At 50.2% G+C, this 26,950-nt stretch overlaps 3 protein-coding genes and 1 long non-coding RNA gene across 9 annotated transcripts in view; 3 read left to right on the top strand and 1 right to left on the bottom strand.

Annotated features, from left to right (window-relative positions):
* ASIC1 (acid sensing ion channel subunit 1) overlaps positions 1–4,132 on the top strand; it is a 30,298-nt gene extending 26,166 nt beyond the window's left edge. For all 6 annotated transcript variants that reach the window (XM_056798269.1, XM_056798268.1, XM_056798267.1 and 3 more), the window contains 4 exons: positions 217–308; positions 888–967; positions 1,120–1,224; positions 1,826–4,132. In XM_056798269.1, the coding sequence (XP_056654247.1) occupies positions 217–308; positions 888–967; positions 1,120–1,224; positions 1,826–1,930 (382 nt within the window). In that variant the 3' untranslated portion in view covers positions 1,931–4,132. The remainder of the gene's footprint in view (positions 1–216; positions 309–887; positions 968–1,119; positions 1,225–1,825) is intronic.
* On the top strand, positions 1,960–15,931 carry SMARCD1 (SWI/SNF related, matrix associated, actin dependent regulator of chromatin, subfamily d, member 1). The gene is made up of 13 exons (XM_056798270.1): positions 1,960–5,599; positions 6,654–6,841; positions 7,116–7,158; positions 7,265–7,387; positions 7,834–7,956; positions 9,083–9,199; positions 11,060–11,161; positions 11,329–11,490; positions 11,582–11,679; positions 12,067–12,202; positions 12,722–12,844; positions 14,070–14,171; positions 14,311–15,931. The coding sequence occupies exons 1-13, from the start codon at positions 5,423–5,425 to the stop codon at positions 14,362–14,364; spliced, it is 1,548 nt and encodes a 515-aa protein (XP_056654248.1). The 5' UTR covers positions 1,960–5,422; the 3' UTR covers positions 14,365–15,931.
* Positions 15,932–18,324: 2,393 nt separating this feature from the next.
* Positions 18,325–25,882, top strand: GPD1 (glycerol-3-phosphate dehydrogenase 1). The gene is made up of 8 exons (XM_056798272.1): positions 18,325–18,533; positions 18,991–19,168; positions 20,418–20,558; positions 20,857–20,995; positions 21,224–21,336; positions 22,764–22,997; positions 23,223–23,329; positions 23,832–25,882. The coding sequence occupies exons 1-8, from the start codon at positions 18,418–18,420 to the stop codon at positions 23,926–23,928; spliced, it is 1,125 nt and encodes a 374-aa protein (XP_056654250.1). The 5' UTR covers positions 18,325–18,417; the 3' UTR covers positions 23,929–25,882.
* A 353-nt stretch (positions 25,883–26,235) lies between these two features.
* LOC130454465 (uncharacterized) lies at positions 26,236–26,914 on the bottom strand. The gene is made up of 2 exons (XR_008912066.1): positions 26,627–26,914; positions 26,236–26,525 (listed from the first exon to the last, which is right to left on the bottom strand). It is a non-coding gene; the product is annotated as an uncharacterized LOC130454465 (long non-coding RNA).
* Positions 26,915–26,950: the final 36 nt, after the last annotated feature.

The raw sequence follows: 26,950 nt of genomic DNA, 5'->3' as shown, positions 1-26,950 counted from the left end.
GGCTGAAATATCAGATTTCTCCATCTGCTGCTAGGGGAGGAAGCTGATCGCTCACAAGAATGGTCATCTGAGAGGTGGGAAGTTGAAAAGTTAAGATGTGAAGGGAGGGCCAGGTTGGGAAAAGCAGGAAAACAGAAAGGATATTTATGCTAATCCTTCATTTCCTTCTCCCTATCTTTCCTCTCCACCCCTTTCCCTCCACCTTCTCCACTGCAGAGAGAACATCCTGGTGCTGGACATCTTTTTTGAAGTCTTGAACTATGAGACCATTGAACAAAAAAAAGCCTATGAGATTGCAGGACTCCTGGGTGAGCTACTGGGGTTATTGTCACCTGGTCTGTCACCCAAGGCTAGTCTAATTCCCTAGTCCTTAAGTATGGAGTTCAAACTAGTTCCATGATCTTATCCATCCTCACTGGCCTCTCCTGGACCTCAGTGCTATCTCCCAGGCCCCATTGATTGTATGTTAAGTTGACTGACTTTCACAAGTAGTTCTAATCTTTATTCTCCTAATATGCTGAGTAGAATGTAGGTTGTTTGTTATAATGAGCTAAGTAAGGGCAAACTAAGATGGTACCTGTTCTCATGAGGTGAAATAGGTATTACCTAGGAGCTTTTTTTTTTTTGCTGAAAAAAGGGCATAAGTTGACTTGAATATTATTTTAAACTTGCATGCTCTTAGTTGCCAGCCTCTGTCCCACCTCCAGCAAAGTTTGTCTTTCTCAACTCCTTGGGATTCTTTGACCAACATCCCCAACTCCATGGACCCCTCTCCAATTCCATTGATAGCCTCCCGATTCAACCCACTCTGCCCAACTCCAGTAACCCTATGCTTTATCCTCCTGTTTTGCCATGGACTCTATGGGCCCGGTGGCCTCCCTATTTAGGTGACATTGGGGGTCAGATGGGATTGTTCATTGGCGCAAGCATCCTGACTGTTCTGGAGCTCTTCGACTATGCTTATGAGGTGAGAAGAGAACAACAGATGGGAGAAGAGATGGACATGGGGATGCTAGAGCCTGGGAGGGGGACTTGATAGAGGGGAATGTTTGGGGATCCAAGTTGGATGGTTCTGACTGGTGCCCCAGCCCCACTGCAAGTCTTCTCTTTTCCATCCAGGTGATTAAGCACAAGCTGTGCCGTCGGGGCAGGTGCCAGAAAGAGTCTAAAAGGAACAGTGCAGACAAAGGTGTAGCCCTCAGCCTGGATGATGTCAAGCGCCATGTGAGAGGCCCCAAATAGATGTCCTCTCTTCCTCTTCCCTCACAACACACACCAAAAATCTCTATTCTCTTTTCTTCTCTCTTCCCCATTGGTCCCATTAAGATCCCAACATTATCTACCCCCTTTCTCCAGGTGACCCCAAAGATAGTACTATCCCCAATGCTTTCCTAAATTATTCCCTGCTTTGACTCTAACAATGCACAGGCATCTACTATGTGCAAGGCACTGTGATGGGTGGCAGGAATACAACAAAAATTAATCTCTGTCTTGAAAGACCTTATATATGGATATGTAGAATTAATTAGAATGGCAGATACCAGGGGGAACATCTCAGGAATTGCTGCAGTAATCTAAGAATAAGTTATGATTGGGATAGTTATGGTAATAGAAATAGATATTAATGCAAAAAATTTTTAAAGAACATTAAGATTCAAATGTTTGATTGGATATAGAGGATGGAGAGGGAAGTCAAAACTTACTCCTAATTTTCCTTTGCCATGACTCCTTCACCAACCTATGTCCAATATATTTTTTATCCCAATACCCTATGACCTTCCGTTTGCCTTCTTAGTTCTTTCCCGGCTTTCTTCTTCTTCCTCAGAATCCCTGTGAGAGTCTCCGGGGCCATCCTGCTGGGATGACATATGCCGCCAACATCCTACCTCACCATCCGACCCGAGGCACTTTTGAGGATTTTACCTGCTGAGCCCTGCCAGCCATCATACCAAAGGCCTGGGAGGGAAGAGGAGGGCAAGGAAAACATGGGAAATTGAGCTGCTCACCTGCCCTGGGGCTTACCACTGCCCCTTTCCCCCAACTTCAAGGGCAGCTCCTAACTCCCTTCAAAGTCTTTCCCTCCTAGAACTTGTAGAAGGGGGTCCTGAATCCAGTGCTCTTCTCTACTCCCTTGCCCTCCATACCCATACATTTTTATTTTTAACAAAACAAATAACAACAGAAATAAACTAAAAAGAGAAAGGGCAAGGGACCCCAGGCTGTCCCTTTCTGCCCTATGCTGCCTCCCCCTGCTCCTAGCCTGACCTGTCTGTTTGAACATCCATCTTCATCCTGCTTCACTGAAGCTCTCTTCCAGCAGGAAGGACATGAGTGGGAAGGATCCTTAGGGGTCTTGAATTGGGCCCCAGACAGAGAATGTACCTTAGGAGGGAGGGCTAATGGGGGAGGAGGGCTTCCCTAGCCTTAAGAGACCCTTTCAGTATAGTGTTCCCCCCCTCCAATTGTAAATCACAAGGGCAGGAACTGAGGCGCCTGGCCCTCCCTCCCTTACACTTATTGGGTGCCCCACAGAGGTCAACGTCTGAACAGTGTTCCCCAAGGGACTTGGGGTAGGACATGGCATATGTCCTTAGTAAACAGGTTTCATACCAACATGCCCTGGTCCTACCCCCAAATTAGAAATTTTTGAATGGGATCCCTCATCCTCATCCCATGTAAAAGATATAGGCACTTGATTCCCAACTCAGGGAGAGGGGAACTGGTACCTATTTCTCTCCTAATCCCCAGTTCCTCCCTCCAGGGGTCCCTTCCACGGGACCACATCCATAAATTTTCTTATGGAACTTCCCCAAGTCTTTGTCCTCTCTATTCCATTTGTTTCTTTCTATGACTTCATCTGCATTTTCTATTTCTATATGATACAGACTCTATATTGCTATAACTCTGTATATACTCCCTTCCTTAAGCCCCTGTTTGTCTCTGTCCATCCCCATTCCCTGTGTCTCTGAGTCTCATCCCCACTTCCTCCCAAATCTCCTTCTGTGTCTCTCTGACCACCCCACTACCAATCCCTCTGAATGCCTTCACCTGTATAAAGTGTTGGACTCTCTCCTCCAGTGTCTGTACTGTGTACAAACATCCCCCTGAGAAGCACAAGGAGACGACGTACGCATTGTAACTCTCTCACTGTCTTGGACATAAAGGAAGCTGTGAATCACAAGCTCTGCCTCTTTCTGGCCTGCCCTCTCTTCCCTCCAACCCAACCTTCCCATGCTTGAGGCACTCTCTGCCTTCCCTATAGCCTTAAGGCTTCTTCCTTCCTTCTCATCAGTCCCATTATTCTTTTTCTGGCTGGCTTTTTCCTCTTGGGGGAAGGGGTGGGCACAGAGAATTGTCACCTAGCTCAGAGGATGAAGATTTCCTCCTGGCCCCAAGCCAAGGAGAGTTTAGGTGATAAAGTACCTGGAGCATGGAGTTAAGGCCTCAGAGACAGTGTAAAGGGTGAGAAACACATCATAGCAGCTTCTAAGAGTAGCTGCTGAGAAATATATAGGTGGCTGGGAGATAGTATTTAAGGCCCTCACCCCCAAGATTTTGTTGGCTAGGGTACAATTCTCCCCCCTATTGACTACCCATCCTCTCTTTCCTTACCTGGGGTCCAAGCCTATACCTCCAAAGTTCAGATTTGAGGAGCAAGGCTGGACTTGATAATGAGAGAGGCCTAGAGAAGAGTTGGGAACTCCTGTTGTTATACCATCTCCCCATCCTACCCCTGAGATGTAGAATGAAAAGAGGTTTGCTCCTTCTGTTCATCCTATTTAGACTATCTCAGATGCTCCAGAAACATCCCTTCCATCCTAAAGCCCTCCTCCTTAGTGTTCCCTGGGGGAAGGCCCTGGCCAACCCAGCCTCTGATGATGAGGGTGAGGCCTCTAATTCCAGGAAATACTGGTTCTCTCCTTTCCAGCCCATTGATATGGGATTAGGTAAGGGGTCAGGTGGAAGATGTTGCTGGGAGTCCATAAACATCTGGTTTCTGGTTGTCACTTGGACAGAGAACTGACCTGCCTGTAGAGAAACAGGAGGAATTATGCTCTAAGCAGCAGTGGTGGCAGCAAGCAGGATTGTGAGTCAGACGCTCCTCTGGTCTAATAAAATGGGTTTCAACATCTCCCCTCAGTGTTTGTTATTAATTGTCCATTCATTGTATGTGTTGAATACCACCTGACACTGGGCTCAGAACTTAGAACACTACTTCGTTTAGCACCAGCTTGCCAGGAGGGAAGGAACAACTGCCTTTAGAGTTATCCTATGGAGGCAGGCCTGCCTAACAGAGAACTTGAGCCCCAGGCCATAAGAAGAGGAAGGAGGCCGGACAGACAGGGAGATTCCCCAAGAAAGGCTCTACTCAAAGTAGTGTGGATCTAGGTTAAATATTGGTATCCACATGAACTTTATACTGTTTTTTTTTTAATTCTATGAATTTTTGGGCAGAACAAAAACTCTGTAAGGTAAGGTGCAAAAATCAATGTCCCCATTTCAGTGGAAACCAAGAGATCTGCCCATGGTGCCCAGTAAGTGTCTGAGGCTCCATTTTGATCAGGTCTTTGTGACTCAAAGTCCAGTGTTGATTGGGAGAAGTGGAGCTATGGTAAAGCTGGGTAGGCAGCAGGTCAGCTGCTGGTGAGAAGCCCGACTGGTCTTTGAAAAACACATGAGCAGATTAGGGTAGGCAAGGAGATGCAGTTCATACCCCGACTGGCCCATTTATCAGCAGAGTGCCCCTGGGCATCAGGTCTCCAAAGCACTTTCCCCTCACCACAATCCTGCCAGGGCTAAGACAGTCTGTAATGGGGGATCTTTCATGACCAGTCTGCGACTTTGGTCAAGCAGAGTACGGGGAATGAGGCGACCCTAGGCGCGTGGACCTGGGTACTTTCTCTTCACCTGCCTGCCTTAGTTTCCTCCTCTGTAAAACTGGGGGAATACCAGTGCCGGCCTCCCCAGGGCTGCTTGAGGATAAGAGGATGCGATGGCTTGGCGAGCCTCAGTTTCCTTCTCTGCACAAAGGGAGCTCGCTTTCCTCCCGGAACGAGAACCAAAGCTTTTCGAGAAGTGACCAGAGCTGCCCGAGGCCCCGGCATCCATGCCGGGCCGGCTCCGGCCGCGGGCGCCCTCCGGCCTGCAGGAGGCGCCGTTCGGGGCCTCTCTCCCCCACCGCTTCTTCTCGCTGGTTTCTCCTCCCGCGCCTAGGAGGTCAGAAGGAGGGGGCCGCCCGCCTCGCTCTTCCCGCCGCCCCCTCTAGCTCGCGGCCTCGCGAAGCCTCTCCGTCCCGGGCCCGGGCAGGCCCCGGAGGTCGGGCCGAGGGGGGCGGGGGCGGGGGGCGAGGGAGAGGGGCCGAGAAAGGGGGGAGTTCCGGTTCCGGTTCTTTGTGCGGCGGCGGCAGCGGCTCCGGGGGAAGATGGCGGCCCGGGCTGGTTTCCAGTCGGTGGCTCCGAGTGGCGGCGCCGGAGCTGCGTCGGGGGCGGGCGCCGCGGCCGCTCTGGGCCCGGGTGGGACTCCGGGGCCCCCAGTGCGAATGGGACCGGCCCCCGGCCAAGGGCTCTACCGCTCCCCGATGCCCGGAGCAGCCTATCCGGTGAGTGGGGGCGGGGAGGAGGGGACAGGAGGAGGGGCGCGGGGCGGGGGGCGGGGCCTGAGCGTGAGTGGCAGGAGGGGAGCGGGGGCGCGGGCGGGCCAGAGGAGAGGATGGGGTGTGAGATCCCCATAGTGGGACAGGAGTGGAGTGAGCAGCAGAACCAGCTGCTTCCGGGCTTGGCTCTGTCCCCGTCCCCGTGTGGGGTCAGGGAGAGGCCTGGAACATGAGAGAAGATTCTAGACAGCCGGCAGAGGATAGGTTCAAATCCCGGTCCTGCCACTTTCTACCTATGTGATCTTGGGAAAGTTGTTTTAGCCCTTTTGGCCTAACCTCCTCATCTATAAAATGAAGGGATTGGGCCGGATGACCCTGACTTCCAAGGTCCTGTCCAGCTTCCAATAGGACTAATTTCCTACATACTTCAGGGTAAATCCCTTAACTCCTTAGCAGCCCAGCCTTCTCATTGTTAAAATTAGGGAGTTAGATGTTTCCCTCTTAAGTCTGTTTTCAGTCAAGTCCAGCCCAACTTAACAGCCTGTGGTTCAATTTAATTGGAAAGGTATGGAATTAGTGACAAATTGTGGAACAGTAATGAAAGACCAGGTGAAGAGCAGGGCTTGGCATACAAGATTAGGAATTTTAGTGGGATGGGGGTGGGGTGTTTCTAACAGTCCTGATGACTGTTGAAGGGATAGTTTTCAAAGAGAGTTCAACTGGAAAGGAAGAACCCCAAAGAGAAATTAGACATGAATATGGAGACTTGAAGGGAACAGGTGACAAAGGAAATCTCAAAGCCCGCATAACAAGGAGGCATCTTCATTTATTAAAGGACCTGGAAGTGAACCCTGAAATTGTTGGGGTTAGGCTAGATAAAATTTTACCTTGGGCTCATCTCTTGTCCTTTTCTTGGACCTTGTGAAGGAAGCCCCAGTTCGCCCACTTCATAGAAAGTCCTACCTTTCATCAAGGTAATAATCCAGTATTCTTCTTCACATCCCCTCCCCACTCACACAGCTGGGAGAGCCATAATATCCCTGTTTTATCCCATCTACAGCGTCCAGGCATGTTGCCAGGGAGCCGTATGACACCTCAGGGACCTTCTATGGGGCCTCCTGGTTATGGGGGGAACCCTTCAGTTCGGCCTGGTCTGACTCAATCAGGAATAGATCAGTCAAGAAAGAGACCAGCTCCTCAACAGATCCAGCAGGTCCAGCAGCAGGCGGTCCAGAATCGAAATCACAAGTAAGATACTTCTGGGAAGGATAAAAGGAATTCTGGGGAAGAGTAACAGAAACTGGGTGGTGTGTCAACAACCATAGCATTCTTGTCTCATAAAACCACTTCATCTGAGTTTGTCATGGGATTGGGGGTTTTTTCCTGGTCTGAGAGAAGCTTTTCAGTCCCTAGACTCCCCTTTTCCTAGTTCCTCCACATTTCATATGGAGATGCTGCCCTCCCCATTTTCAGGTTCTGGTCAGTTCTATCCCAGCCTAATACAAATGTTTATTCTGAACAGTGCAAAGAAAAAGAAGATGGCTGACAAAATTCTACCTCAAAGGGTGAGTCTAGCACATCTTCCTCTGCCTTCAGTCTCCCCTAGGCCCCTAGTCCTTCTGAGTTTGAGAGCAAATTGTGTATACCTGACTATATCTTACTACCCTTTAGATTCGTGAGCTGGTACCAGAATCCCAGGCCTATATGGACCTCTTGGCTTTTGAAAGGAAACTCGATCAGACCATCATGAGGAAACGGCTAGATATCCAGGAGGCCTTGAAACGACCTATCAAGGTACAGCAAACTCATAAGCAAAGAGTCATGAGAAAGAGATTCAGGAACCTCCATCAATCTAAGAATGAAAAATTAAAAACTCAAGATAGATCCCTCAAGCACTTAACGTTCCCCTTTCCCCTTTTGCCTAAAAGCTAATTTTTTTAGAATTACTGGAATAGAAAAAGGAGAAGGGCCCCACTGTTTCCTCAGAAATCTTTGTCCTCTCCATGTCACTGTTGTAATTGCTTCCTCCACCCAGGAACACAGTTGGCACTGTGAAAATCCCTGTCTTGCATTCTTATTTATGCACTCAGGGCTGGTTGCCCATTCCCTTTTCCTAGTTGGAATCCCTACCCCCTCCCAAGGGACTGGACAGACTGCAATTTGGTTTGCTAGAATTAAATGGAAAGGGCAGGGTATTGTTGTTAAAGCTCTATACTAATCTTTGTTTCCACCCCCTTCAGCAAAAACGGAAACTTCGTATTTTCATTTCGAATACTTTCAATCCAGCTAAATCTGATGCTGAAGATGGAGAAGGAACTGTGGCCTCCTGGGAGCTTCGGGTGGAAGGACGGCTCCTCGAGGATGTGAGTGTGAGGTGCACACTGGTAGGGACTGGGGGTGGGGGCATCTAGAGAAGAGCAATGTCTTTCTGGTCTGGAGGGACCCTGAATGGTGCTCACAACTCCTTTCCAGAGCAGCAGGGAGAGGGACGTTCGGCTCCTTGCGTTGGAAGACAATGGCTCTTTGTGTGCAGCTCCCACAGCTTTGGCCTTCACTGCCATATCGTGTTGAGAACACAATTGTCCTGTGATCTGATTTGCTGTTCACTTCCCCCCTCGGCTCGTTCTGGCCATTAATGGTTTCCCAGGTTTCTGCTGATTACCTTGGTTTGGGCTTATTTATCAAGTGAGTTTGCAGGTTTTCCCCCCATATGGCATTTCAGGCCATGACTTCCTGTCTGAATCCTTAAGATCCTTAATTCCCACTGTGTGATCTCCCTTCTCTCTGCTGTTGCTGAGAATACATCATGATTTAGAACAGGCAGATTTCTCTGACATGCTGTTCCTTATTTCATGCTGAGCACCAACTGGGGGATTGTAGCCCTCAGCCCTCCCACCCCTCCTTGCTCCTTGGGGAAGCTTACTTTTTCCTCATTACCTTCCATTATTTACTTCTTAGTCTGTTTTCCACTATGGTGACTGTTTATAGCCAAGCTAATTTGGGTGAATTTTGCACAGAGAACTGGGGCTCTGGATCAGAGCTGCCTTCCCATATACATAAGTGCATTCCATCTGCTTATGTTGTCATTCTGTCCCAGTAAAACTGTTTTTGTTCTTGCTGCTGTTGCTCATGATTCATGTTTCCCTCCAGTCAGCCTTTATTCTCCTTGAATTAATTCTGTTCCTAAATGTGGATATTAGAATTCCTTGCTTCATTCCCAGAAATAATTTTCCCTTGGGAGTAGGGTGGGTTTATAAGTGACCATGTATATGTTGCAAATTGTTTTTCCCAGGTTTCAGTGTCACTCTGGTTTGTTGCCCAAGACATCAAGCTGCCATCCCCCAATAAAAATATTTGGAAATCATTTCTGATTCCATTTGGCTTGAACTCGTCCCAGTCTTACTGTGGGTTCTTTGGCCATGGGCCTTGTTTGGGGGATTTTCTAGTTTGTCTTCCCTAATCTGGCTTTTCTCTTCTGTTCTTCTTCAGTCAGCTCTGTCTAAATACGATGCTACCAAGCAGAAGCGTAAATTCTCCTCCTTCTTTAAGTCTTTGGTGATTGAGCTGGACAAAGATTTATACGGGCCAGACAACCACCTGGTGGAAGTGAGTAGTTCATTTGTCTAGCTTCTGACATGGATGGGGCTGAGGGAACTGGGAACCACGAATGGAATGCCTATATAAGTCCAAGATAAATTCAAGAGTTTGTCCAAGTATACCTGCCCTCCGCACCAAATATTTTGCCTTTAGAGTTTGTACATTAGCCTGAAGGGGGCACCATCTGGTTTAGTTCTGAGTTAGGAGAGCTGGTTCTTTCCCAGGCTACAAGACACCTTTGACTTTCTGCCTCTTTGCTATTAGGACCCCTTAGACATATGAAAAAGGCTCTGCTTGCTCCTTCTCTCCTCCCCTCACCCACTTCTCTTCTCCTCTTTCTTGCTCCTCCCCTTTCCCCCTGAAATCCTAGCTGGGGCCTCTTGATGCCCACATCCAAGGCCAGCTCCCTCCCCATCCTGCTTGCCACCTGTGAGATCAGGTGTCACTTGAAACCCATTTATGCTGCTTCCTGGGAGCAGTTGCTCTAGCTCATGTTATCAGTTGGCACTGTAGAAGTTTTTTCTACTGGATACCTCTTTCTCAGTTTGGGGCCTTCCATATTAGCCCCCTTGGCCCTGTCCAGTTATTTTTGCAGAGGGTTTTTCTAACTCTACACACAATGAGTGATTATGACAAAAGATCATTTATTATGTACTTCGTTGTATGTGTGGCTCTGTTAGTTGTTCTATAGATCAAGTTAGAAACATGGTTATTCCCTTGGATATTTGCCAAGTCAGCTTCAGAATGGATAGCTCATCACATCCAAAGCTCCAGATAGAGTCTTGCACCACTCTTTTTTTTAACTGGACCTGTGATTCAATGCTACAGAGAACTCCTGTTGAGGAAACTTCCTCAGCCAGTACAGATCAGTAAAAACTCTGAAACTTAATCTTCGAGAGTTACTTGGAGCACTGAGGGGCTAAACGACTCACTCAGCTTCGTATGTCCAGTATGTGCCAAAGCTGAGAACTAAATCCAGGTCTTAACTGATGCCAACTCTTTCTCCACTATTTCACTTCATTCCTTGCCAGTACACAATTAGCTCCCCATTCCCTTCTACCTTGAACTTCTTAGATTGGCTGGCCTTATTTGGCTATGAGGAGGAGCAGACAGAGCGGATAACTAAGGGTCTTGGGCTCTCTAGCACTGTGAGGAATAGCAATGGAAGTTGCAAGAGGTATAGCCAAGCACCAGGAACTTGGGAGATAGAACATACATAGCTTTTGCCCTCAGAAAGCTCACAGTCTAAGAGGCAAGCCTTGGCTTGGAATCTTTAGAAATTTACATATCTGAATATATGCTGATACTTTACGTGTTGTCTATTTGGGAATAAAATTCTCATTTCTTTAGCTTTTTGCTTAGAGAATTAGAGAAATTAGAATTAGAGAAAGCTTATAAGCTAATTTTAATAAGTCAGTCCAAATTTAAAGTAAAATCTGTTGCCAAGAAAAAAATTACAGAATCAAATGAAATTGCTTTTTGGATTCTCCTCTAGTGGAACACCAAAAGATTGATTTGAATATAGTTAATAACAAAAGAAGTTTTCTGGGAAATGACTGTGGTAGGGAAGAAAACCCTAAATTTCAAGGAAAAGGTGTTCCCTTGGGGCAATGACATAGCACTGTGGATAGAGGGCTAGGCCTGGAGTCTGGTGAAGTTGGATTCAAATCTGGCCTCAGATGCTTCCTAGCTATGTGACCCTGGCTAAATCACTTAACCCAATTTGCCTAACCTTTGCCACTCTTCTATCTTAGAATTGATACTAAGAGAGAAGGTAAAAGTTTAAAAAAAAGAAAAAAGAAAAGCCTTCCTTCCCCCACCAGTGCTCTTCCCCTGAAGGAGCTGGCTCTGAAATGTTTTTCTCTCTAGTGGCACAGGACTGCTACCACTCAGGAGACAGATGGCTTCCAGGTGAAGCGACCAGGGGATGTGAATGTTCGATGCACTGTTTTGTTGATGCTGGATTACCAGGTATTGTTGGGGGAAAGTCCTGCTTTCCTACCCCCATCCCGTCTATTCTCAGCTGTAGCTAAGCCATGAGTCACTTTCCCCACTATTCTCTCCCAAGGCCTTGAAGATGCAAACAAACTTGGCTTACTTCTCTCATGCCTCTCCTTATTCCTCCTGTTTCTCTATAGCCTCCTCAGTTTAAATTGGACCCTCGCCTGGCCCGGCTTCTTGGCATCCACACCCAGACCCGTCCAGTGATCATCCAAGCACTGTGGCAGTACATCAAGACTCATAAGCTTCAGGACCCCCATGAACGGGAGTTTGTTCTCTGTGATAAATACCTCCAGCAGGTGAGGGAGGGTCTTGCTTTTTGGTTGGAGTTCCCTGGGTTCAGGCAGGGTGCCCTGTATAGCTTCAGCCTTAAATTGCTTCTTCCTATAGATATTCGAGTCACAACGAATGAAGTTCTCTGAGATCCCCCAGCGGCTCCATGCCTTGCTTATGCCACCAGAACCCATCATTATTAATCACGTCATCAGGTGGGGGCTTGGGAACTTTGCTAATGGGATTGGGGGATGGGAGGGTGGGTGGATTGAGTCTTATTTTCCTTGTAGTGAGGAGGCAGGAGCTGAAGTTTGGTACTTCTTCCATTTCCTCTTTCACTCTTGGCAGAGGTTGAGTAAGGAAAGCATCTCCTGAGCTTTAGAGTCTTAAAGTAACTTTGAGCCTAGGTGTCATTGTTTGGCCAGTGTTTGGTACTTTTTTCTCTCAGTGGGGTTCTGCAGGCAATGCTTGAGACAGTGAACTGGATCACTAGGAGCTAGACTATTCCAAGTTCAGAAATTACATCAGGAGCATCCTTCTGGACTTCAGTAACAGTTTTTGGAGACATTCCCTTCATCATACCACTATAATTTCTTCCCCAGCGTTGACCCCAATGACCAAAAGAAGACTGCCTGTTATGACATTGATGTGGAAGTGGACGATACCCTAAAGACTCAAATGAATTCCTTCCTGCTCTCTACTGCCAGCCAGCAGGAGATTGCTGCTCTAGACAACAAGGTAAGAGCCCCAGCCTGGGTAGTTTGGGTGTCAAGGGTTTTCCTAGTCAAAGTTGCTAGGCCAGTTTTTTTGCCTCTTCATAGATCTCGAGGACCCACTCTACAGATCTCTGCCCTCAGATTTTTTTGAGGCAGAATTGTAGATAAAGCTGTGTCTGGGTAATGCTCTAAAGCAGACTTTGCCTGAGTTTGGAGGAGTTATGAGGGAACACCTGCCTTTAACTTGAGGCAAACAATCAAAGTGGAGGGAAAAAAGCAGTGAGCTAAGGTCAGAAGACCTGGGTTCTAGTCCCAATTCTGCTGCTTCCCTCATGTGTGAAGTCATTTCATGTCTCTTAACCTTCAGTTTCCTTGATCTGTAAAGTGGAACTGGTACATCATCTGCCCATTTGCCTCACAGAACTATTGTGAGCTCAAAGGAGATACTGTGTAGGAAAGCAATTTGTAAGCTATTGGGCACAGAACAGATAAGCACAGAAAAAATATTGTGGTTTTTCTGAATCCATATCCTCATTCATAGATCCATGAGACGATAGAGACCATCAACCAGCTGAAAACCCAACGAGAGTTCATGCTGAGTTTTGCCAGAGACCCTCAGGGCTTCATCAATGACTGGCTTCAGTCCCAGTGCCGGGATCTGAAGGTAACATTCTCGGACAGGGATTTCCAGTTTGCCTCATTTCTTCTGAGAAAGGGATAAGCAAGGTAGCTGTGAGAGCCTAGAGAGTTCCTGCTCCAGAGCCTAGGTTAATTTGAGGCAGAAAAATGGAGGTTTAATCATCCAACAGATGTGATGATTGGGTTGTCTACTGTGAAACCAGCACTGGGCTCAGTGCCATGGGTGATTCAGATGTATTCATTTGTGGTCTTTGCCCAGTTTGCAGAAGCAAGGTTAGCCTGTAGAAAGCAGCAGTAACAAACAATGCAAAAAGTATATGAAGTGGTAGAGAGTGTTGAACATCTTAAAGCTCTATCTCCATGGGAATTTCCCTAGGAATTCCAAGAATGAGCTCAAGAAAGATTGGGTTAGTTGTGGTATGTGCCAGGGAAAAGCTAGACCTTGGACTGGGTCTCAACAGGACGAGTAGGATTTGGATTGGGAGGGGAGGTTGGAAGGGCAAGTTAAGGAGGAGTGAACCAAGTATTACCAGCCTAGATTGATGGGATAGTTCAGAGACTGCTCTGTCTAAAAGGGGCAATAAGTAGTATAAGTCGAGGCAGAATTAGCAAGGCGCGTTTAGTGCAGGGGGTCCCCAAACTTTTTACACAGGGGCCAGGTCACTGTCCCTCAGACCGTTGGAGGGCCGGACTATTTAAAAAACCATATACCTCTGTCTGGGGTAGCAGAGGCTGCAGCGCTGGCTGGGATGGGCCTGTCACACCTTGCACAGGCCCAGCACTGCCACCACTATACCGGGCAGCAGTCTACACGGGGTGGAATCCCCTCCCCCAGATCACCACTCACCATGCTGACGTCTTCCATTGTGCAGCCACGTAAGCCTTTGTGCAGCACCTCGTTCTCGTTCAGGTACTCTCAGAACAAGGCGCCACGCAAAGGATTACATCACCGGAAGTAGTACTGTACATGAGCGATGTGGCACTGCCACATACTGTGCTCCTCACTGACCACCAATGAAAGAGGGGCCCCTTCCGGAAGTGCAGTGGGGGCCGGATACATGGCCTCAGGGGACCACAGCTTGGGGACCCCTGGATTAGATGATAGGATTGAAACTAGAGTTATTGAAGGTGTTTGAGGAATGGAGTTTAACAATACTCAGTCTTGGCAAGGGAGAGCCTCATCTGTGAGGCTCCTACAGAAAAAAGATAGCTTAGACTAAGAACGTGTCTACCGTTCCCCATTTCTCTAGACCATGACTGATGTGGTGGGTAACCCGGAAGAGGAGCGCCGAGCTGAGTTTTACTTCCAGCCATGGGCTCAGGAGGCCGTGTGCAGATACTTCTACTCTAAGGTAGGTACCTGGGAAGGCCAAGAGAGAACCAACAGAGAGCAAGGGGCTGGGGCCTGGTGCTTCCCAAGTGGAAGTCAGGGATGTCAGGTTCCCATCTATAGGCCTGCTTCCTCTCAGCCTCCCTCTCCTTTCCCTGCAGGTGCAACAGAGACGGCAGGAACTGGAGCAGGCCCTGGGCATCCGCAATACATAAAGCCCCTTCTACATCCTCAGCCTGGCCATGCCACTTCGTTGTTAGGCTCTCGTGCCTCCCCCTAGCACCTGCCCTAGTCTTGCTTGGGGATCCAAGGGGAAGCTGCTGGTTGAAGGATGACACCAAGACGAAGAGGGTCCCACATTTCTGTCTCGAGACAAGTATTCTCTCCTCCCCAGTCTCTCCACCTCCCCTTTGCCTCAAAACTCCCATGTGCCTCTCCCTTTTCCTGGTCTACATAGGACCTCTAGTTAGTATTAGTGAGAGAACTTATAGTGGTAATCAATGCTCTGAATGGATTGGGCCTAAGGCCAAGTGATCTTCAAGGGAAACAACTAAGCTGATCTTGCCCTTATGAGACCCAGGACTTGAGGGCCAGAGCCCCTTTGCCCAGGTCTGGACCTGGGGGCATTCTTTAAGTTAGTTGGTTTTGGTTGTCCCTACATAGAATCCCATTTTCTTTCCTTTCATCAGTTTCTTACAAACTCTTATCTTAATGGGATATTCAGGGACCCAAGGGAACCTTTAGACTGTTTGGCCTGGTTGTAGCCTAGGAATTGTTCCCTAGGATGGCCTGCTGGCTCAGCTCTTCCCTGACCCCCCAGGGGTTCACATCAGTATTAGAGTTTGTTCCCTGACTGCTGCTCCCACCTGGCACACTCCCTCTAGCTGCTGCTTTTCCTTAGGATTCCTCCTAAGCCAGGGCATTTGGACTGGGAGCCCTGCCTTTCCCCACATTCATTCCCTCGTGTGTTGTCACTGCCAGCAAGGCAACCGTTCCTTCCAGCCATTGCCTGGAGATGTGAGCACCACCCTTCCCACATGGCCTCTTCCCCTGTAGAGAGATCCAGCTCAAACCCAATGGATCAAAGCCCTGGGCTCTCTCTTCTGCCCCTTGCCCCTTTAGTCAGCTCCCGTAGTGGGGCTGGGCACCGGGTAATGAGGGCACCAGGGCTGGAGAGCGGCTCTTTGTTGGGTTTGTGACTCTCTACCCATAACCCCATCTGAAATCCTTCAGCCCCTCAGGTAAGCAGCAGGACCAGGAGCCTGGCCCAGTGGAGCTGAGATGGTTTTGTATCCTTCCAGGAAAACCCCATATTCCTTTTCCAGGTTGAATTCCCCCCTTAAGTTAGCATATCTCAGGCTCGCAGACTCAACACAGCAGGGTGGGAGAGAGCCAGGTGCAGAAGGGGCGTTGGGTTTGGTGTCGGCTCCAAAAGCCCCAGAACTGACAGACTCCTGCCTCCCCACCCCTCCTCAGGCTCCTGCGAGTACCCCTCCTCTGTGCCTGCTCTGTGTCCCTCTGAAACGCTTCCCTTCCACCACTGCGATGACACCTCACAGACCTCTGTCAGGGGCGGGCAGCTGAGCCCTGGCCCAGGCCCCACTCCTGGCCAGGACTGTGTGAAGGAAGCTGAGACACTGGCCTTCCTCCCACCACTTAGGCAGTGTCCCTGTTGCAGATAACTTTTTATTAACTGAATATTATGTTTTTTCATGGACCAAAATTTTTTTTGTACTGTCCCCTTATAGATGTCACCCAGTTTTAATAAAAGCATCTTCTGAAGGACGGGCTTCCCCTTCTTGATAGAGAATTCCTCTTCGATCTCATGTCTTCTGGTACCGGTTACAATGCTCACAGCCTCTGTTTGCTATGGTTGCTCTTCAGGGAAAGGAGCCCTGATACTGTAGGAAGCCTAAAATAACTCCCTAGGGTTCATTGTCAGGTATGGAAGGGGGTTTTGAGGAGGGTCCTCACCCGTTACCTGGCCCTCCCTGCCAGTCTTCCCTTAGGTTCTCAACATCGGGGGAGGCCTGTGGCTTATGGCAGCTCCCATCTCGTCGGTTTGCTCTTCTACATTGACCTTTCCCGGGTTCATGGAAGCCTTTGATTCCCTCGGACACTGCACTTAGAGCTGGAATTGGCTGTGTGTGCCCCATCAAGCCTTCTTGCCAGGTCCTCTCCATGGTCCTGGGTGGCCTCTTCTCCTTTGCTTTCCTTGCCTTCCGCCTAAGGATTCCCGCTTCATGGCTGGAGGCCACAGTTCTCATCTGGGGTTGCTGTTTTTATTCCATCAAGGGAACCAAGCACTCAAGGGCCAGAAGGATCCCTTGAGGGTAATTACCAAAGAGCCCCAAAGGACATTAACCTGTTACAGTGAGCCCATGGCCCTGGGCTTTCCCCCCACCAGTCAGTTTGGTCCCAAGCTTGCTGGAAGGAGAATCGGTTAGATTATGAGCAGCCAGGTGGCTCAGTGGATGGATCACTGGGCTTGGAGTTGGGAAGACTCATCTACATGAATTCAAATCCAAAGAGGCTTACTGGACGTGTGACCTTGGGCAAGTCATTTATCCCGATGTGCCTCCGTTCCCCATGGGCAAAATGAGCTGGAGAAGGAAATGGCAAACCAGGCTCTTTACCAAGAAGCCCTCAAATGGAGTCCCAATCACACACGGCTGAACCACAACGTGAGGCTATAATTCCCAATCCAACCTCGGAACCTGCTTGGGTCTGAACAGGGAGGCAGGGCTGATAGGTCGGCAGGAGGGACCTTGAGCAGGGCACTTGCCTTCTGTGAATATTTTCCTGGCTGCAGATAAATAATTTGCAGTCCTTTTAAGGAGGCCTAGCACTAATTAATAGAAAGGTGTGTGACGGCTGTCCTGACTTTTCTGTGTCCTTTGTCGTATCCCTGCCCCATCTTCTCTGAGATGCCTGGAGGGGGAATGAAGGAATCGGATGAACAAGACATCTTGGAGCAAAGGCAATAAGCGTAGAGCTGCTACTGTGCATAAGCATTTCTATAAACATTCGATTCTTACGGTAACCCTGGGAAGTCGTGATTGTCGAGGATACCAGGGCAAGCAGTGACACAGCTCAGTGTCTGGGGCTGGGTTTGAACTCGGGCCTTCCCGACTCCCTGGAATGGATCCAGAGGTTGAGACTCCCCTCCATTCTGTAGCGCTTCTGACCCTGGGAAGCAAACAAGCATGTAGGGATACAATTGGCCTATCCTCCAGTGGTTCCCTCTGGTGCTTGGCTTCTGCTGCCAGCCTGTCCTCTCTGTGCCAGGAGGAAGATGGGGGAGGAGCCGTGGGCGGGAAGCTGGCCTGCGATTTTCAAGCTCCGGGGAAATGTGCCCCCGGGATGAGTTCTCTCCTGGTCCGAGGGGCGTCTGCAGAAGCTGCGGATCCCTCTCCTGGGATGTAGTAATAGCACGTGCTCCCCTCCTTGGTGAACCTTCCCCTCCTCTGCTCTCCCTGCTGCCCCCAGTTCTTATCTAGCGGAGAAGAACCTGCCAAAGCTGCCGGCGCTGGAGCCAGGTCTGCCTTCTGGGCCAAAGTGCAAAGGCAGCTCTGCCCAAGAGTACCCCGACCCTTCCTCTCCAAGGAGCCTGGGAACCTTTGCTCCCTCTTAACCAAACAGGGCTAAGTGAGTGTCGACTTGGCCCTGCCGAACACTTTCTCACCTGCCTCCTGACGCTCCACTCGGGCACCAGAGGAGGGGGGCCGCCTCTGGGGAAGGCGTCACGGCCTCCCGATACCCGCCCCCCTCAGAGCTCCAGATCTGTCCAGAGCCGTAACTGGGAGCTGCGGCTGGGGTGGGGGGCTGACGACCTGCCACGCCTCAGGATCGTTGAGCTCCCCGTGGGGCCCTCACTCAGCCCTCGAAGACTCACCCAGAATGCCTGTCACCTCTGGTGTGGTGGCCGAGGAGCCAGGCCTGTTACAGCTCTAGCTCCTGTGGCCGATGGGCCTGCCACTTCGGGGGTTCCCTGACCCCACAGCCACAGGGCACCGGCCATAACCCCTGCCAGGCAGTGTTAGGAATAAAACGGGGGCATCAGAGGGACTGAAAAGGTGTAGAAGGGCCCGTCTCTCTCAGTGAGCGAGCTCTCCTGGGGTGCTAGGCGAGGGGAGAGAGGCTGACATTAGTCTCTGTCCCGGTTCCCTGTCCCCTCCTTTCTCTGTTCCTCCCTGTCCCTGTTGGACGCTCCCTCTTCCTCACTCCCACCCCCTCTTGAGGGGTGGAGCTTGGCTGACCCGAGGGCCATGGTTAAATGCTCCCAGCACACGGAGAAGCAGGGCAGTGTGGCACAGAGCAGGCCCAGGCAGGGAGGCAGGACCATGGCTGGCAAGAAGGTCTGCATCGTGGGCTCAGGCAACTGGTAAGAGTCCCTGCTAAAGACGGGTGGGATGAAGGGAGGGCTATGGCTGGGGCAGAGGCCCCGGATAGGTGAGGGTCCAGGCTTTGAGAGGAGAGGGAGGAAACACCATCTGCCCCCTCAGCCCCAGCAGCTGCTCCAACAGCCCTGTGGGCGCTTTTTGGCCAGAGCGGCAGGACGGGCTTCGGGCTGTTCCAGCCGTGCCAGCGCCCCCACCGAAAGGAGCCCCCTCCAACATCTGACTGACAAGTTCTGGCAGGGTGCCAGCAGGGCGATATGAATCTGGAGGTCTAACTCGTCTCCTGAACTTCTTGGGGTCTTCGGGATCCCATCACTCCTTGGGGCTGGGTGGGGCTCCATCTGCTAGGACAGGTGCTGGCTGCTCCGTGGCCTCCTCCCTTGTCCGGATCTTAGAAAGTGACTGATCCCCACCACCAGCCTCACTCTCCTCCTTCCTCAGGGGCTCCGCTATCGCCAAGATTGTGGGTGGCAACGTGGCCCAGCTGGCACAGTTTGACCCTCGGGTCTCCATGTGGGTGTTTGAGGAGGAAGTTTTGGGCCAAAAGCTAACAGAGATCATTAACACGAAGCATGAGAATGTCAAATACCTGCCTGGGCACAAGCTGCCGCCCAATGTGGTGAGGCCCTCTCCAGGGAGGTGGGAACAGTGATGGCACAGTGTCTGGGGGCACGCTCCAGGGAAGGGGGGACATGTGAATGGGGGCAGGGACAGTGATGATGGCACAGTGTCTAGGGGCCCTCTCCAGGGAAGGGGGACATGTGAATGGGGGCACGGACAGTGATGATGGCACAGTGTCTAGGGGCACGCTCCAGGGAAGGGGGACATGTGAATGGGGGCACGGACAGTGATGATGGCACAGTGTCTAGGGGCCCTCTCCAGGGAAGCGGGGGACAGTGATGGCACAGTGTCTGGGGGCACGCTCCAGGGAAGGGGGGACATGTGAATGGGGGCAGGGACAGTGATGATGGCACAGTGTCTGGGGGCACGCTCCAGGGAAGGGGGGGGCAGTGATGGCACAGTGTCTGGGGGCACACTCCAAGGAAGAGGGAGTCAGAGAGAGTGCAGAGTAGGTGGAGGCATACTCCAGGGGTGGGGGGAACAGATGAATGGCAGAAGGGACAGAGTATATTTGGGCACACTCCAGGGGAGCTGGACCTAGAACCAGAAAGTGCCAGTTCTATGAAGCAGAACCTTTCTGTCTAAGGGATCTCCACACCCTGATCCTCATATCCTGGGGTATTTCAAGACCAAATAGAGTCCTCACTTTCATCAGGTGGCTCCAGGGCTGGGTTGGCTGAGGAACGGAGGAGGTGTTGAAGCAACTCATCTCTGTGGCAACCAAGGACAGGCTTCCAGACTCTGGGGTTCAGGAGAGTGCCCGTGGCTCTCATCCTGTTACTTATTCACAAGGCTGTCCCTGGGAGACTGCTCTGTGGACTCCAGGAGCTGGGCCAAACTCATTTGTCTTTCATTTTCTCCCTGAAAAGAGGGAGGAGGACCTGTTGTCTGGGGCTCTGACCTTCCTAGCTGTGAACCCTCACATTTTGGTCCCTGAAACTCCTTCGAATTGCTTTCTCCAGCCCAACCCATCTCTGGAGTTATCTGCCATGTCCCTAGATGAGTCTTGGGAGCAAGTTGGGTTTCAGAAATTGTTTCCAAGAATCTTTTACCCCCCAGAAAAGCTGGAGCTATTGGGGAGGGCGACTGGGGAAATGGCCTGTCTCTTCAAGCCTAATAGCTCCTAGGTTTTGCTCCTGAAACCCAATCCTGCCTCCATGCACCCATTTCAGTGCTCCCTTCTCCCTCCATCACCTCCCCCCACCCCCAAGAATAGTCCTGTCAGCACTACTCTATCACTCCTGTAGGTGGCTGTACCAGATGTGATCCAGGCAGCAGCAGATGCAGACATCCTTGTTTTTGTGGTACCCCATCAATTCATTGGCAAAATCTGTGACCAGCTTAAGGGTCATCTGAAGGGAAATGCCATTGGTGTGTCTCTGATCAAGGTACCCTAGGATAAAGGGAGGGGGGAGAAGGAATGGCTGTGGTAAGGGGCTTGGGGTGAGGACCAGAGCAGCAATTTGAAAGTTCCAGAAAAATGGGGGAGAGGAGTGAAGGGTTGGTTTGAGGCATTATGGGGATGGACTAAGGAAAGTTCATCTGGTTCCTGAGCTGGGGTGGGAGGAGAATCTTAAGTGAGAGGCAGGCTCCTGAACGATAGTTTTTGAGAGACAGTCTTCATGGGTAGGGACTCGGGATGGTGGAACAGATGAAAGGTAGCTCTGAGTCTCTTTCTGTGCCCAGGGTGTGGATGAAGGGCCTGATGGGCTGAAGTTGATCTCTGAGGTGATCCAGGAACGACTGGGCATCCCTATGAGTGTGCTGATGGGGGCCAATATTGCCAATGAGGTGGCTGATGAGAAATTCTGTGAAACCACCATTGGTGAGGCTTTCTTCTCCCTACTCTCACCACAGTCCAACCCATCTCTTTCCCCCCATCACGATACTGAGGAAGGGGAAGATTTAAGCTCAGCAGAGGGGGAAGATGGAGGGTTCCTGGAGGATAAGGGGAGTGGAAAGGTTACCCTCTTTCTGTTTAGAGCAGAGAGGGGAGAACAGCTGCCATTAAGTGACATCTCTTGCTCAGTCTCATCCCTTCCTTCCCCTTTAGGCTGCAAGGACCTGGCCCAAGGGCAGCTGCTGAAGGAGTTGTTACAGACACCAAATTTCCGAATAACTGTGGTGCAAGAAGTGGACACAGTAGAGATCTGTGGGGCCCTCAAGGTGAAAGGGGGGGAAAGGGGTCAGGGCCCTGTTGGGATCCATGAGATGAACTATGGGCTGCCTGGACTCTAGACTGGAGGAAATTCCAGTGGAGCAACTTGGGAAAACTGTTCGGATCCCCAGTAAACCCTTGTGAAATGAAAAACACCCATGCTCATCTGCACTGCCCTTTCCCCTTGCAATAGCCCTGTCTTAGAGGAAAATTCAGTCTCTGCCCTTGAGTAGCTGTTAGGCTAGTGAGATAGGGAACACCAAGGACACAGCCCTAGAGATAAGACAAGAGCAAGGGGCAGCTCGAAAGAAATAAAGAAATCTAACCATAATACTAGATTAAGCAGGGAAGGATTTATAGAGAAAGAAGGTATGAAGTGGGGTTGGTTTGGGGAGAAGAACAAGTAGTTGTTAAGTTCCTGCTAGGCACTGAGCTAAGCACTATACTGTATTATCTCATTTCATCCTCACAACAACCTTTCAAGGTAGTGTGACAGAGGCTGGCACTAAAGAAAAAGTGCCAGGCTGAAGTGTGTGAAATTGATCACCTTGACGGGGGAGGGGCCCCAAGAGATTGGAATCTGGAGGAGGAGAAGACTCTGGCTGGTAGAGGAGTTGATTGCTCTCAGTCTTGAGAAGCCTAAGACAGAAGGTGGGAAAAGACTTTCTCCTGAGAGTTACTACTTTTTCTTTAGTGCCAGCCTCTGTCACAGTAGGTATCTCCATTTTACAGATGAGGAAACTGAAGCAGAGGTGAAAGCACTTGCCCTGTGTCACACGGTTAGTGAGTGGCTGAGGCTAGATCTGAACCAGAATCTTCCTGACCAGGCCCTGCTCTCTACCACCTAGGTTAGATAGGGAAGGCTGTCCCAGAGAAAAGGACCAGTCATTGTACTCAGAGGCAGGGCAGCAGAAAGTATTTTGGAAACAGGTTAGTTGTTCATCCTTGTAGTTCAGGGATTATTAACCTTTTTTGTCACGGACCCCTTTAGCTGTGTAAGGAAGCTTATAGACCCCTTCCCAAAATGATGTTTCTGTTCACTTCAGTCCCGTCTGACTCTTCATGATGCCTTTTATGGGTTTTCTTGGCAGAGATACTGGAATGGTTCTCCATTCCTTCTCAGCTCATTTTATAGATGAGAAAAGTGAGGCAAACAGGCTGAAGTGACTTGCCCAGGGTCACAGCTAGGAAGTACCTGAGACCAGATAGAACTCCAGTCTTCCTGGTGCTCTATCCATTGTACCTCCTAGCTGGATTTTTAAATGCATACAATAAATTTTTTAATTACAAAGAACTCCCAATTATATTGAAAGTTATGAATATTTTTGAAAAAGCAAAAGCAAATGCACCACATGCACTAGTTAACAGACCCTGGTTAAGAATCAGCCATATGGTGAGGGGGGAAGAGATGACATTTGTTCCCCTGCTCCCATAGAATGTGGTTGCTGTTGGAGCTGGCTTCTGTGACGGCCTGGGCTTTGGGGACAACACAAAGGCTGCTGTGATCCGGCTGGGACTCATGGAAATGATAGCATTCTCCAAGGTCTTCTGCAAGGGCCCAGTCTCCTCAGCTACTTTCTTGGAAAGCTGTGGGGTTGCTGACCTTATCACTACCTGTTATGGGGGCCGGAACCGAAAAGTGGCTGAAGCTTTTGCCCGAACTGGAAAGGTAGGGGCTCAGGAGGTAGAGGCCTGACAGGCAGGAGAAGGTCCATCAGCAGACAGAAGGAGAAAAGCTCCTGGGTGGAGGGAAGGCTAGAAGAGGCTTGGGGCATTCCCCCTCCCAGAATTCCTCCCCAGGACCCCAAGTCCCCAGCTGAGAGGTTAGGCTTTATCTGATCCCAATGGCGGAGACCCTCTGCTCCCTACTTCCTCCCCTCCATCTTCTTCACAGTCTATTGAACAGCTGGAAAAAGAGATGCTGAATGGGCAGAAGCTTCAAGGGCCACAGACAGCTCAAGAGCTGCACAGCATTCTGAAGCACAAGGGCCTGGTGGACAAGTGAGTAATGTCACCCTGGAGCAGACCTCATGTATCCTTCCCTGCTGCTCCTCACCCTGTTTGGATCTGAGGGGCACAGGAATCAGGCATCTCATTTGCTCTCCTTTGTAACTAGAGACTCACTCTAAAAATATACACAGCCACAGGGATGCTAGGGTGGTTGGAGCTGAGTTTGGGAAGGCAGGAAAGAGGGCTGGTCATTGGGAAGAGAGAGAAGCATTTGGCCACAGCTCAGCTCTTATCTTCTGGTGGGAGGAAATGCCTAGACAAGGGGAAGAAGGGAGCCAGCAGGGAAAGAGACAAGGAGTGGCTATGAGGGTCCTCCAGGCCAGGAGAGAAGCCACCATCTGAGGGGGCAGGAACAAGTGATGGGTAAGAAGGTCCATTAGCCTTTCACCCCAACCAAAGTTTGGGAGTTGTATTTGAAAACTATCATTACAAGTGAAACGGGAGGATTCCCGCCTGACCCACTGTATCCCTCTTTCCCTCCTGTCCTTCCCAGGTTCCCCTTGTTCACGGCAGTGTACCAGGTGTGCTATGAGGGTCACCCAGTTCAGAAATTTATCCAGTGCCTCCAGAACCACCCGGAACACATGTGAGCAGCACTGGAGCTGGGGTTACTGGAGACACCCAGTTTCCTGAACTGAAGTCCGGGGCACATTGGGCCCTGAGAACTTTTCAAAGGTTCTCCATCACTCAACCTCAGCTTGGCGCTTTCTTTTCCCCAAAATACATGGAGCCTTGAGGCTTAAGGACCCATGGAAACCTCTGCACAGGAGGTCAAACCAGACCCAAGCAATTGACCTCATCTCTGCTTGGAGAGTCCTAAATTCTTGTATCCTCCTCTTTTCCCCTCCTCCTCTCCAGGCGGTTGGGTCACCTTTCTTTTCTCTTTGGGAATAGGGGAAATGAACCTTAACACCCTCTGGAAAATTGGGGGCCAGGATGGCTGCTGCATTTCGCTGACCTAAAAAAATGATGGCCAAAGCTAAGAGCCCTGCCCTCCAGGCCCTATGCCCAATCAAGTGGCTGCTTCTTGTGGAAGTGAGGAAGTTGGGGCAGAGGCTGCCCAGGAGGTGGGCTCGACTTGGGGGAGGGAGAAGATAGAGCCTTGTGAACCTCCTTGGCTCTGACCCCACCCGGGGCACCATCCTGTGTCAATGGATTTCAGTGTTTGTAACAAAATACAAGATCTTAACTCCAGTCCAGCTTCTCCTAGCAACATCTCTGTCCTCAGAACCTTCCCCTCCTCCCCTGGCATCCGAATCAGCTGGCCTGGCATCAGAGGCCCTGGGGGCCCCCCCGGCCCTCCCTGGGGCCTTCCTGGTTCCTGGCTTTTTGAGCTTTGGCACTTTCCATGGCCTTGGAGCTCCTCTCCTGTCTGAATGACCTTTCCAGCGAGTTCCCGCCCTCCCCCAGCTCTCTTTCTCCCCGGGTATCAGGGACTTAATCTGCTGACCGAGGCACCTCCCCTACCTTTTCAGAGTGGCTTTGACTCTGACCTTTTCATTTCCCACCCCCTGCCGGCCCTCCCCCCAGCCTTCAGCTGAGGCTATGACTTCCCTACAGGGCATTACTCCCTGGCTGCCACCCCTCCCTTTCCTAAAATACTCCGGCTCCCCAGCCTCTATTTGGCCAAGCAGAAGGAACTCCTGCTGATCTCATGGGCTTGGGAAGGGTGCTCCAGGGAGCTCGGCCACCTTCTCCTCCCACTTCGGGGAGTCTTCACATGAAAGCAGGGGGGCGGGGGTGGGGGACAGGCCGAGGGAAAAGGAATCCCCAGATGCCACCGGCCGACATGCAGCATTAGAATTCGCGGGGTCCCAGGGGAAGCAGGGCTCTGGTTGAGAGGCGGCCGCTCCCTAAGAGCTCGGAGTGTTCTCAGAGGAATGCCTGCCCACATTGCCTCCAAAACATCAAGCCCAGGGTCTAGGGGAGAGAAGGAAATAGCCACACCTAAGCGAAGGAAGGGAATGGGGAGGGGAGTGAGAGAGAGAAAGGGAAGGAGGGAAGGAGAGGGGAGACTGAGTGAGTGTTCTTGGCAGTGGCCTTGGTCAAGGATCAGGTGGCAGCAGCAGGAATGTCAATAGGTCAGCAGCCTGGGTGCTTCTCTATTAATAGTCTTTTGGGGTTTTGTCCAGCCAGCAGAGGGGACACTAGTGAGGGAATGAATGCTGTGATCCACCAAAAAATGGCAGCTCTATAGGCCACCTCCCTCCCCATACCAGAGACTCATTAAAGACCTTTAGCTACTGTTGGGCTCTAAGAAGTGTGAGTTTCAGTAAATGAATTGCCTGGCAAGGACTACCAAGCCCCTGGAGAACTGAGATGAGAGAGGCCTTCCAGTGCTTTCAGGGCTGGACAGAGCTGTATAGTCATACCGATTTTCCTCCTCAGGAAGCTGAGATGGAAAGACTAAGAACCCCCCATCCCTTGGAAATAGATCTAAACTAAAGTAATATGATATCGACACTGAACAGATCCCTAACTTTGATCTGAGTCCTTCAAATCAAACAATCTTGTTTATACAATAAAATCAGGTTATTTTCTGAACTGAGTCTTGTGTTAGTCACATCCTGTGCTTTTCACTTCCTCCAAGCCTGATTTCTTTTCTGTATGGGGAGGAAAATGCCATATTTACTGTTCTGACAGCCCTCAAAATTGTCATCCATCCTCAGATCCTCTCATTCTAGTTCATGGTTTGTGTAGTGGAAAGAATAGTGGATTTAGAGTCAGAGAACTTGGGTTCAAGTCATTCTCCTTGGGCTTCTTTCCTAGGCAACTAAATGATTCAATGTCTAGAATGATGGGAATCTGAATTCAAACCAAGTCACTTAAAGACTGCCTGCCTCAGTTTCCCCCACCTATAAAATGGAGATTAAAAAAATAGAACCAGTCTCCTAGGATTGTGTTAGGAGAAGAAGAGATTGTATTTCCAACCTTAGTAAACATTGCTATTATATTATTATTACTTGCAAAACAAGAGGTTTGGGCTAGATCTGTGACCACTGTAGAGTGATAGAAACAGGTCTGGAGAGGTTGGCCAGGGTCACCCCTCAGGTTGGTGTTGGGGCCAGAATTCAGGTCTTCAGCCTCTGGGTCCAGAACTTCTCCCCTACAGCTTCTTCCCCAAATTCTCCTTATGATTCTTTCAAACAAATACCCCAGGCTTCAGGGGTCTCTGGCAGCTCTAAAACTGGGGAAACAACAGACCACCTTCGGCTTTCCAAATCCCAGTCACCATATGACCATTGCCCAACTTGGTTATATTTCTCTCCAGACAACACCTTTACTCACCCTAGATTCCCTCTGGCGTTCTTCAGGGATTTAATCTAGCCTGGCAACTTCAGGATAGAGCACGAGGGGGCGCACTGAAGCTAACCTCTCCAGAAAAAGATTTGCCTGGTGACTAGTGACATCACTACTCATATTTGCTTGGGATTGGCCTTTCCGTGACAGACCTCTCAGACCTAGCGGTAGGGAGCCGTAATGAGGAATGACTACAAAGCTCAGGATTCTGTGCGTCCAAACTAACCGTCGAAGGCTTTTAGGACGTCAATGATTGGCCCGATGAACAGGAAATTCAGTGAGTCATGTCAGAATTGCGACCTGGGCCTTGCC

This window comes from Monodelphis domestica, chromosome 5 (assembly GCF_027887165.1).
Source record: "Monodelphis domestica isolate mMonDom1 chromosome 5, mMonDom1.pri, whole genome shotgun sequence".
NCBI classification, from domain to species: domain Eukaryota; kingdom Metazoa; phylum Chordata; class Mammalia; order Didelphimorphia; family Didelphidae; genus Monodelphis; species Monodelphis domestica.
This window is presented reverse-complemented; position numbering and strand designations above follow the sequence as displayed.